Raw genomic sequence first — 12075 nt, 5'->3', positions numbered from 1 at the left:
TTTTTTGCTTACAAAGTTTTTCCAGATTTTATACAATATTTATACAAGATGTTCACAAGAAAATAAAATCGCATTCGGGTATCGACTTTTTTACCTGATACAACATAATTTTGCAAAACAAAATTAAATTAACACAAATCTTTATTTAGAGGTTTCATTCACTACTACAGAGAGAATAATCACAAAACATAAAACTTGGAACATTTAAAATTCTCCTACATGAGTATTGAAATATGAGTTATGCACTACACTAATCCTCCATACTCAATAAAGATAAATACTAATTTTTATTCCTTGATGTAATGAGATACGGTGGAATAAAGCACATTCCTTTGAGTGACATGTATTGCACTTTGACCAACTTTTAACTTTGAGTGACATGTATTTGATTTTAAATATGAACTAAAATAATTAATACTATTTAGTTATATGTGAGTTGGATCCTAAAAACATTATTTTCTTTTACTGTTTTGTGAGTAAGTTGTTATTTTTATCTGGGTCACTTATGATTTTATATTACTAATTGAAATTCAGGTACTCTCTGCCTTATCACAGTCAATTAATATGAAAAGAATGAACATCTAATCAAGGACTGACAGACATAGAGTTCACACAAAACGCATTGAAGAACTAACTCTACCATACAACATTTTTTTATTTGAATAGAATTATTTAAATAAATCCCAAGTTATCCTTAAATATAAAAAAAACTTTTTTTTCTTTTCGTTGAAATCATAGTCTATTTTTGTTTTCCCACGAAACTCACTCAAATATTTACCAAATATTTGGTTTGTTGATTATTCATATTATTTCCATCTTAAATGAATAATAGTGTAAACCAGTGCTATAAAAAAAATACACAATCATTCAATCATAAACTATTATTATGATAGATACAGTAACTTTGATCTAAATTTCTTAAAAATCATATGACCAACAGTTTCTTACTCAACTAAGGTGAATTCAGAAACAAAAGTTTCATTCCTTGTTTATGGGAGGTTGACAAAAGTTGCAAAAGTTTTTGTTTATTTGTAACCTTTTCATAGAAGAAGTTGAAGAATAAATGTGCACCCAAAATTAACCCTTTGGGGGTGGGTGTAGGTCCCAAAATTGCCTAAAAAACATTTACTAGTGAATTATAAAGAAAAATATTAGTGAGCAAGAATATTGGAAAAATTAGGATTAATTGATATATATGGTTGTGTTTAGCCGTCGTCACCAGATTGTTAACTCATAGATGTTAGTTGTTTCGCTTCTTTGGCAAAGGAGTTTGTTTACTTCTCTTTCGACGGCTCCCAATTCCTAATTTCATTTTTCCTTAGCCGCCTTCAAGTCTTTGTCCCCCTCCTCTCTCGCAAGCCTTCTTTCGTCGGATACGATGCTATTTTCTCGGATATCGAAAAACCTCAGAGGAAGCTTCAACTCATGTCGGTGGTTTCTGTCCATTGGAGACCACAACCACCGTTTTCTTTCCCCGCATAATTTTCATTCGCTTGGAGACTCTACTCATCAGGTTTTCTGCTTTCCACCTTTTGCTTTGTGTTGTTTCACTTAGCATGCGTATTTTGGGATCCTCGTTTGTTGTGGTCCGATTTCAAGTCTCAAACTTTGTTGCTTCTGCTTTCGCCCCTTTTCTGTTAATTGGAATCGTCTGGGCAATGCGCCATGCGGGATCACTGCTGTCTGAATTCTATTGGTAAACATCAACGATGTGCCTAGTAACTGTTTGGAGTTATACCGATAGAACTTATGTTTGGTTTTAAGTTTTAGTAGCGCTTCCTGGTCTTGGGAGCTCAAATTTAGAATTGTCTTGTTGCGAATCAAATAGTGAAGCACTTATAGTGTGGTGATTGTTGGCGTTGCAATGTTTTAACATTTTTGAGGAAGTAGAATCTGTTGTGAATTGTGAATGGGTAAGCTGTTTTGTGGTCACTGAGCCTCCATGCTTGTACATGAAGTTTATGTTTTACCAGTGATTAATAGTTATGTTTATATCATATAATATAATTAATAAGTAATGGAGATTTTTGCTAAGTAGAGAGGGGTCTCTTTAGTAGATTTGGAGGTACAAGAGAGCTCTATTGTATCAGTGGTTTAGGTCTGATTGGTTAAGAGCATTGGAAAATTTGGGTTCTTAATTCTCTTTTGGCAGGCCCCTTGTTGTCACATAGGAGTTAAGAATACTTATTAATTTTTATTCCAATGGTAGTACTTAACTTGAGTTCTTAATTTATTTTTAGTAGATCTCATTTTATTGTTCCTCTTTCACAAATCCTCATTTTAACTTATAATTTTTTTTTAATTTTTAAGTAATCTTGGTGGGAGTTGTTATGTAAGGAACTTCTATAAGAATGTCATTCAAACTTGTTCGATCAATGGTATTCTCAAGTTGCTCAACATATAAGCAACTTCATTTCAGACTCTCTAACGTAAAATTATGTTTTGCGATATTTCTTAGAGACTATTCAGGGAAGGAGAAGTTTTCTCCATTAGCTGAACATCTTTTTGCATTAGTGTCCAATCAGGCACTGAATTGTGGTTGTGTTTTGCTTCTTTCGTTGGTTAATTTTTCTATCAATTTGCCTAACGAGAATTTCTTATCCTCCTTCTGTTAATTAGCCTTCTTTCATCCTCATAATATCATCTTTTTATCTTCTTTCATTCTCATAACATCGTCTTCTTTTATCTGAAGAAAAACATCGTGCATCACCTAATTTTACTTGCAAATGATTATTGTGTCAGGTTATGAGAAGTTTAAATTTTTCAAAGGGCCTGCCAGCATTGCATAGTAGTAGATATCTGATCCATCAACAAAGCAACTCCATAGTTGAGGTTAGTTCTGTGTTCTTTCTTGGTAACTTCTCATTCTTCTGTTCATTGGTTCCATTTCTTACTGCTTCAATAAGTTATGCTGTTTTTATATGGCCTAGTTGCATTTTAGTCCCTTAATATCTCAATTGTACTATTTTGGTCTGCTAGTTCTCAAAAGAGTAGTTCTCTCCCATCTGCAACCAGGTCCCACCATTCCGATTCCATCCAATATTTAACAGAATTTGCTGATGTGGCAAACTTACATGACATGACAGAGTAAATACGGTGTATATGCCTAAAAACACAGAATATCTGAACCCTAAAATTATGTTCTGATTGTATTGAATTAGTTGTTATATTGATGATGCTTGTGGGTAAATTTTAGTTTTTATAACAACAACGAACAACAAAAGGAATATCTTTCCATTCCAAGAAAATCAATGCTTAAAATATGGATGGAATTGGGATGGAGGGACTTGATTGTAAATAGGAGAAAACTTGAGGGAGTTATTGGTACAATTGAAACTTAGGGTACCAAAATCATACAATCGCCATAGCCGAGGGACTAAAAATGTAACTAAACATTTTTATATTCTCTTTGTCTAAATTTTAGTAGATTCTCTTACTAAAAACCCAATTTACAAAGAGTTTCCCTAATCATGTTAGTGCCACATGTATATTTATTCAAAGGAAAAATGCAAGGGTATGAGCATAGTTATCAATCATGGAATGTAGTGTGCAGTGCCTGATTTCAAGACTGCTATAGTAGGATGAACGCTATTGTGAAATTTTTGATACAACACTGTAAGATACACTGTCAAGTTATCAACAACTTCATACAAAATGTGATTTTATCAATTGAACTGTTGAACTATTACTATATAACACCTTGGTTGTTCTTGTCAAATTTTATTAAAATTGAAGAATTATGTGATCAAAGTGTTCTGACTTAACATATTTAAGGTATATGCGACATTGATTTTGATGTTTATCAATGGAATATTAAACAATTTTTGATAAATGTAAAATAAGACTTTTTAATAGTAGATTTTTGAGATAATATTTTCTAATAAAAAGTTTTTGAATGATGTAATAGTTGAGGTAACTTGTGGCGGAGTAATTTGTTTCTGCTTATCTGAAAATGGGTAGCAACCCAGTGCTGTAATGCAATAGAGTGTGATTAACAACCATGACTATAAGTAATACAAATTTCATTATTTGTCCATTGTGTTATTCCTTATTTGTTCTCAGAAACAACTTGAACCTGTCTGTTTTGAACAAATACTGATAGATTTAAGGCTGTTTGTTTTTCTATTTTAAATTTTTTTATAACAAAATAATCTTGTTTGATAGCAGTAGTTTTGAAGTCTTCTTTCAACACTAATATACCTTTTTTTTGTTTTTTAAATAAAAAAACAGAATATCTTTTAGTTGTGTTTCTATTTTCAGATTTTTATTATGACTCATATTTTAAATAAAAACAAAATATCTTTCACATCTTCTACCACTATAAAAAATAGTTTTTGAATTTTTTTTTATAAAATACTTTTTAAGAACTAACAAACGAAAATACAATCAAACTCATCCATAAAAAAAATAGAAAGATTCATTGTAGACTCTTATATGTATTTTTCAATTATCTGTCTATACTTAATTATCCATTATGATACATGTACTGTTCTCAGGATGAACATGATCCATTTTCACTGGTTGCTGACGAATTGTCACTTCTTGGTAACAAGCTGCGAGCGATGGTAGCTGCTGAGGTATGAGATTGTTCTTGATTTACTTCCTAATTTATGCATTAAATTGAAAGCTCAGTCCTGGGTCATTTGCTTCCTAGAAATCAGGTATAATTCATGGTGAGAATTTTTTATTATGTATCAGGTTCCAAAGCTTGCCTCAGCTGCTGAATACTTCTTCAAAATGGGAGTGGAAGGAAAACGATTTCGCCCAACAGTAAGCATAAATGCTATGCACATGTTCTTGCATTCTTTTGCATCAATGTTTGCCGCAGATCTTCTATGCTTGTGTATCAATTATTTCCTGTGGTTTGATATTTGAATATCAATTATCGTTGTAGGAGGAGCTAAACTACCATTAAGTTATGCTTGTAAAGCTGTGAATTTTTTTACAATCACTTGGTTATCAAGTTGCCCCTTTAAAATCAATACAAGCTAGCTAACACATCCATACTTGCTGACTCATTTCCTCTGTTCTATCCTGAGCTCAGGTTTACCCAATTCTGTGAAATACAATCGTTGACAGTTGACACATGCTTTAAGGGTGTGTTTGGGTAAATCTCTTGCTTAAGTGCTTATTGAATAAATTCTTTTCATACAAGAGTTTTTAAGTTGTTTTTATAACCAAGTAGAAAAAAGGTTAGACTGTTTAAGTTGTAAGGCTGTAAGCTGTTTTGACAAGTTATCTTTGGGAGTTTACGGAAATAAGCTAAAACAGCCCATGTCAGGGACAAGGATATTTTTAACAATAGCTACAACTTATGCTCAAGCTTATTTTAATTGTTCTGATGTCTGGATCAGGAGGCCTTCCTAGCATTCTTAATTTTTCACTTCATGGTGCTAATTAACTTTGATGACTTTACTGTTTCTCCATCTTTTTTTCTGTGAGTGTGCATATAGTTATAAGGTGATAAAATGTCTATTTTATTATTTTGTCTTTGTTCTCCTGTATTATTTATTGTTAATCTTGTTTTGTTCTTTCACATTCAGGATTCAGGTTAACGATTTAATGTTTCTACAGGTTTTATTGTTAATGTCAACAGCATTAAATCTACCAATAAATGAAGCATCTGCTCATATTGAACTAGGAGGTGACTTGACAACTGATTTACGTTCAAGACAACAACGCATAGCTGAAATAACAGAGATGATTCACGTAAGTCCTTCAGAATTTTTCTCGTAGTGTCTGTTTGTATACAAATTAGCATTGCTTTTGACAGTTTCTTTATTGGAAATATAGAGCTTTTTCCAGTGTAGAAACTTTTTAAACTCTTCTAGCTTTGTATCCAATTAGACTCTTATTAAATAAAACAGTGCTTTCCTGATACTGCTGATTATTTTAGGTTTAGGATACATGATTTAGGTGATATCTGATGTTTTACTTTGTTTAATGATATGTGCTTGACTGCCAATAACTTCACAAAAAGAAGTTCAGAGATGAATGTGTGAAAAGAGATTGTTGCAATATTGCTTTAGATTTTTTATTTTATTTCTAATTTTGTTGATTCTTTTCAAGCAATGTAGACATTGGCTAAAAGATGTGTCGTTTTCTCCTGTAATGTTTAATAAACACATGGGTTTTAACTTGTGAAAGCAAAGCACTGATTCACATTTTATTGGTTTAACCATGGTCGAATTGGTATTTATTAAATTAATATTTTAAGTAACAAAGTAATATAGAATTATAAAAATCATGAAAGAAAAATTGTGAATGAATATAAATGTCTTATGTTTTATATAATAAAAAACACGTTTTTATTTATCTTAAATTTTTTAGATTAAATTAAAAGTAAATTAAGATTTAAAATACTGATTCAAACCAATATTTTATATTGGTTTTCATCAGTTCCATCGGTTCTGTTTTTGGGTTGACAGAGGTTTCCTGGTCAGACTGGATGATTTGGCTTTCCATTTTACCTTTTGCTATAGAATATTGCAATTTATTGTTTATGACCGCTATTATTCACTGGTAGACTTGCTGTTAATATTTTATGCGTCTCTCTCGCTCTTGATTGTATGATAACAATTTCTAAGGGTAAAAAGAATAACCTGAACTACTCAGTTTATTAACTGGTGGTCAGAATTGGAAGGGCTTTTACTTGTCATAAATCTGAAGAAAGCTCATGATTGTGTTTATGGTCTCTATCTATTTGTGATTATGGTTGCTGCAACCATATGATAAAAGAAAAGTCAAGAACGAATGCATTTGGAATAAGGTTGGAATGGCAACTGTTGAGAAGAACATTACAGAAATTTGCTTAGGGTTTAGGGTTTAGGCTTGGCTATGCCGGGAAAGACATATAGATGCTCCAATAAGAAGGCCAACAGAGGAAAACTGATGAAAACTTTAAAAAATCTTGCACTAAATGTATTTATTGAAAATTTGGTTTTGATAGATTCTAGTGGTTTTGTTCTTTGATGTGTTTAGCTTACCCACCTTGTGAGATAAGGCTTAGTTTGTTTTTTTTTCCATTCAAAGAGATGAGGCTTAGTTGTTTCTCTGGAAAAAGACTAAACAATTCTATTGCAAATTTTACCATCTGTCTCTGTATTTCCTTTTTTATTTGTTTGTGCTTCCTAGTTTAGTTTTCCTGTTATCTGTTTGAACAATATCATTTTGATAAACCCTTGTAGCCACTGTGCTTGATCTTTCAGATTTTTGGAAAATAAATTTTTGACCAAAGTTGTGTTTCCCTGCTCTTGCACCTCTGAGAAAGATTCTTTTGAAGCAGAGAGAGCTATATCTTTATTTTTACCACTCCAGTTTCGTGATGTTAATATCTTACAACATAAATTCTAATTGTATTAATTTTTTATTCTGTATTTGCTCACTGAAGTGATAGCCATTTATTGTTTATGCTTAGTCTTGTTAACAAACTGAAAATTTATGTATATGTAAGTGATAGTCATGCAGGTGTGATATCAAATACACTGTTCTGTGTGTTCTGTCAATTAAGGTTATAATTATTGTTATTATTATTTTAAAGATCCTATATCAGTTTAGCATCGGACAAAGTACCTGTTATAATGACCATACAATTTTCTTCTCTTGAGCTAGTTTTTGAGGTTGAGTTAAGCTAAGTCTATTCTCGATTCCAATATAGTGATGAGTGTATTCAGTCTAATTTTGGGTCATCTGCAAATGTCCAAATCTAAAAACTTTATGCTTCAAATTTTTAGTTCTAGGAATGAGTTTTGTATATGGTCAAAGTCCCTCTTTACACAGTTGTAAGAATATATTCTTATCACTATTACAAAATAATGTTGGCATGATGTTATCACAGGTGGCCAGCCTTCTTCACGATGATGTATTAGATGATGCTGATACCAGACGTGGTATTGGTTCATTGAATTTTGTAATGGGCAATAAGGTATAAATAAAGTTGTGTTCCGTTTGCCAGCATATTATATGCCATTGGTGCAGTATTGTTTGGTTAAATTTTCTATACACATACTGTCCAATGGTGGACATAGGTTGCTTAATTTTTTTTCTTTTTCTATGCAGTTGGCAGTACTGGCTGGAGATTTTCTCCTTTCTCGGGCTTGTGTTGCTCTGGCCTCTTTAAAAAACACCGAGGTAAGTTAATTGGGTGATATGCTGTGTATACATTCAAAACTGTAACGATGTATGATGTATCTAGTTTCCTTGATGGGGCACACAATTATTTTTCTGCCATCTGCCTAAGGTATGGATTGCATCCCTGTAGGTTGTATCTTTATTGGCAAAAGTTGTAGAGCATCTTGTAACTGGGGAGACCATGCAAATGACTACAACATCTGATCAACAGTGTAGGTATGCTTGAGTCCTTTTCTGTCATGTATGTATGCATTTTCTTTGTGACGAGGTTAACCTTTGTTTTATACAATTTTGTATCCTATCAGTAATTACTGTTTTCTTTATAGAAAATCATTGATTTTCCTTTTGCATAAACACATTTTTATAGATCAGTCTTAATTCATTAGAATGTGGTCGTGTAAGGCACCTGTTTATGGTTATAATGGTTTCTCATAATTGTTAATGTTTTCAGCATGGAATATTATATGCAAAAGACCTACTACAAGACTGCATCTTTAATATCAAATAGTTGCAAGGCAATAGCCATCCTTGCAGGGCAAACAACAGAAGTTGCAATTCTTGCTTTTGAGTATGGAAAAAATCTGGTTTGTATATTCAATTTTTCATGGATTTATACTTTGAAGTATGATGTTTTACGTAGTAAATAGTTTGTTTAACAATTAATAATTGAAGGGTTTGCATGATGAAAAATAATGGAACTAAGGAAACGTCTGGTACAGGGAAATTTTTTTCATGCCACTGGGAATTATGAATCCTTAGAATAACTGAAATATGTTCAGTTGGTCATAAATATTCTTAATTCACACACAAACACACGAGTCCAGGTAACCAATGAGTGACATGGTATTTTTACCCAAAAAATTATTATTTACTATATTGAATTATCTAATAAGACTATTGTATTGTGTTGTTTCGCTGCTATGAAACTTTTTTTAACTCGAAAAAGTTAGATTCCCATATCTACCATTGGAAACAATTCTGTGGGAATCTGCTAAAAACATTTTCATTCCTCAGAATGTTATATTTTAAAGATTAAACATAGCACAGATTACAAACTTTTTTTATTTTGAATTATTGGAAAACTAAATTTCTTGTACCAAACGCCTCCTAAATGTTACGGTACGGATGTATCCACCATTTTATCTGGCAACATTTAGTTGATATCTTAGTTCCTGTCTGTACATGTTATGTTTAAGTTGCGGTCTATGATTTCCTGGAAACTTATTTCCCTCTCCGCTGTTTTTCAGGGGTTGGCATTTCAATTGATTGATGATGTTCTTGATTTCACTGGAACCTCTGCTTCTCTTGGAAAGGGTTCTTTAACGGACATTCAACATGTAATTTCATAATTTATTGCTATTTTAAATTTCACCCACTTTTGAATTTTATTCATTTTTTAAAAATCTTATCAAATGTGATAGAAAAAAAACAGGCTTAATTTCACGTTTGGTCTCCCGAATATCGTAATAGTGCAATTTTGATTCCTTGGTTTCCAAATGTACGAATTAGATCGATCTAGTATCGTAATTGTATTTTTTGTTCCTCTATCTGTCTTTCATTAAATATCTAATAAATTTTGTTGATGTGACAATTGATCTGTTGCTTGACACATGCTATTGTGACTTAGTTGCATTTTTTGTCTCTTTGGTATTGCAATCGTGAGAAATTTTTAATGTAATTAACTCATATTAGCATATACGTCTAGCAAAAGGTCTACAAGATCTGGGAAAATTTTAATGGAAAACTGATGGAGGAATCAAATTCATGTAATCGCAATACTTGGTGGATCCAATTTGCATACTTTCAACTCGGGGAGAACAAAATCACACATAGGGAATATTTGAGGGGATTAAAAGGGCTTTTAAGCAGAAAGTTAATGGAAGTTCGATACAGTATACTGCCTTATATGACTGGAAACATTTCATTTAATATCTGTAAACAAATGTGTTATTTATTGTGCTTATTTCTTGATCCTGTTTTGACAGCATATAGAAATCTATTTTTACACTGATATTAAATTTCTATGCTAACAAACCTATTTTGGGTTGGGTGCCATTTAGAAGAAAATATTTTTTATTATTACTTTATGGTTCGCTTTGCCTTTTATTTTTCATGAGACCTGTTGTGTTTTGTTTTACCAGCTGAATGACCAGGTGTCCAAAAACTTAATGCAGGGAATTGTTACAGCTCCCATATTGTTTGCGATGGAGGAGTTCCCTCAGTTGCGTGCAATTGTTGACGAGGGCTTTGAAAACCCTGCGAATATTGAGCTTGTAAGTTAAATTGTGTTTCTTGGTTGCGTTTATTCTACATAATTGGTTCTTATTCCTCTAAACAAAAGAAATAACTACGTTTAGATCAGATGATTTCCATGAATCTGTCATTTAAGTGGTTGCAGTTGGTTTTGTCATTTCAACTCAGAGATTTTAGTTTGATGATCATTGATGGCCTCTCTGATAGTGGTTCAAAATACATTTTCCCTGCTTTTATCAAGGTTCATCTTTGATAATAGATTTGAAGCTTTACCCTTCATGTTTTAAATATGTAGAATAACGGAACAAATAGAATTCAGATATGTTTGTTACTAAAGCAGCTCAACGTCATGATGGTTATGCACAAAATCCACATCAGAGTAGCTTATTATTACGCAGTTCACATATTTTTGTATTTGTAATTTTGGTTGCATAGGCTTTGGACTATCTAGGGAAGAGCCGAGGTATACAGAGGACAAGGGAGCTAGCCGTGGAGCATGCTAACCTTGCAGCAGCAGCAATTGATTCCTTACCCGACAGTGACGACGAGGAAGTAAGAAGATCAAGGAAAGCCCTAATAGATCTAACTCACAGAGTCATTACACGAACAAAGTGAAAGCAAGACTCAGTAATGTTTGCCCCCCCTTTTTTGTGGGTAGTTAAAGGAAAAACAGATCTTGGTAAATTTAAGACCAACAATTCTCTGTTGCCATCAATTTTTCTATAATTGTTCCCCTCAGCCCAAAGTGTTTTTAGGATAATGACTTTGTTCTTTTTTCTTAATTGTTTAGATTAAATTCTCTTCCCATCTATGTTTAATAATGACCTTTGGTAAGTTTTGCCAGTTTATACCTTGCTGCTTCTTGTATTTGGAGCATGGAACAGCTGTATAGTTATAATTCATATATTTATTGACACTGAGTTTCTTAGCCAAAGTCTAGGGTTTGATCTCTAGTTTGAGTATGGAGGGAGATGTTATTTTATCCCAAAAATGGAAGAGGGATTTTACCTCCAAGTTATACAAAAGAAAAATTACATATAAAATTAATCTTTTTTCCTTCCTAATACGCTTTCAAATTAATCATTTTCTCTTTTTTATTTTAAAAAATGCATATTTATTAAAATAATATGATTATTTCAGCAAAACGATTGCAGTGATTGTGGTACAGAGGAAATATTTAATCACAAGAATTACACATTTTTTTATCTTCATGAATTATGTATATATGACCAAGTTCTTAAAAAGTTAATACTACATTTTGTAATAAATTAGAACATAAAGGATAATATTAAATTGTTACTCAAGTGATATATTTTTGGTTTACTCGCTTTTGAGTTTTATTTTTCTATTTAAAAGGACAAATTAGACAATTTTTTTAAACGAATGATACATTTTTAAAAAGTTGAAAAAATGGAGAATTTTTTTTCTCCCTTCCTCCTTTTTTTTTACTTTCCTTATTTTATAGAAACTATTGTCTAAACAATAAAAAAAAACTAGAGACTATTGTCGAAATAATAAACACTCAAAGCTTATGCTAATAAGGAGGTTGACAAGAGCTTGACCACACAAGTTTTTGAAATAGAAAAAGTAAAATCAAATAACAAATCATAATTCGCAAGTACAGAGTTTTTTTTTCCGTAGTATATGACATAGAATAATCAAATTATATTATTGTAGAAACAATTCAGTCAT

At 31.9% G+C, this 12075-nt stretch overlaps 1 protein-coding gene across 5 annotated transcripts; it reads left to right on the top strand.

The window, feature by feature from the left end:
• Positions 1 to 965: 965 nt before the first annotated feature.
• On the top strand, positions 966 to 11317 carry GPS1 (geranyl diphosphate synthase 1). Of its 5 annotated transcripts, XM_090299680.1 has the most exons (13): positions 1221 to 1513; positions 2743 to 2832; positions 4497 to 4577; positions 4699 to 4770; positions 5045 to 5107; positions 5575 to 5709; positions 7838 to 7924; positions 8059 to 8130; positions 8261 to 8346; positions 8582 to 8714; positions 9378 to 9467; positions 10305 to 10403; positions 10819 to 11317. In XM_090299680.1, exons 6-13 carry the CDS (start codon positions 5587 to 5589, stop codon positions 10996 to 10998), a joined length of 870 nt encoding a protein of 289 aa, XP_090155806.1. In that variant the 5' UTR covers positions 1221 to 1513; positions 2743 to 2832; positions 4497 to 4577; positions 4699 to 4770; positions 5045 to 5107; positions 5575 to 5586; the 3' UTR covers positions 10999 to 11317. The 5 variants fall into 5 exon arrangements, 2 of the variants coding, with proteins under 2 accessions (XP_068465387.1, XP_090155806.1); XM_068609286.1 differs by lacking the exon at positions 5045 to 5107 and having other exon boundaries at positions 966 to 1513; XR_016519247.1 differs by lacking the exon at positions 5045 to 5107 and having other exon boundaries at positions 1068 to 1513; positions 8261 to 8342.
• Positions 11318 to 12075: the final 758 nt, after the last annotated feature.

The sequence above is a fragment of the Phaseolus vulgaris genome, chromosome 3, assembly GCF_051622355.1.
Source record: "Phaseolus vulgaris cultivar YP4 chromosome 3, ASM5162235v1, whole genome shotgun sequence".
Taxonomy (NCBI): domain Eukaryota; kingdom Viridiplantae; phylum Streptophyta; class Magnoliopsida; order Fabales; family Fabaceae; genus Phaseolus; species Phaseolus vulgaris.
The sequence above is the reverse complement of the archived record's forward strand: the minus strand, read 5'-3'. Positions and strand labels throughout refer to the sequence as shown.

What these genes read in the sequence shown, in the direction of transcription:
- GPS1 (XM_068609286.1), top strand. Translation starts at nt 1,379, where the DNA reads ATGCTATTTTCTCGGATATCGAAAAACCTCAGAGGAAGCTTCAACTCA. An exon ending in GAAAACGATTTCGCCCAACA is followed by an intron (nt 4,771 to 5,574) that starts GTAAGCATAAAT and finishes ATGTTTCTACAG; the next exon opens with GTTTTATTGTTAATGTCAAC. An exon ending in CTTTAACGGACATTCAACAT is followed by an intron (nt 9,468 to 10,304) that starts GTAATTTCATAA and finishes AACTTAATGCAG; the next exon opens with GGAATTGTTACAGCTCCCAT.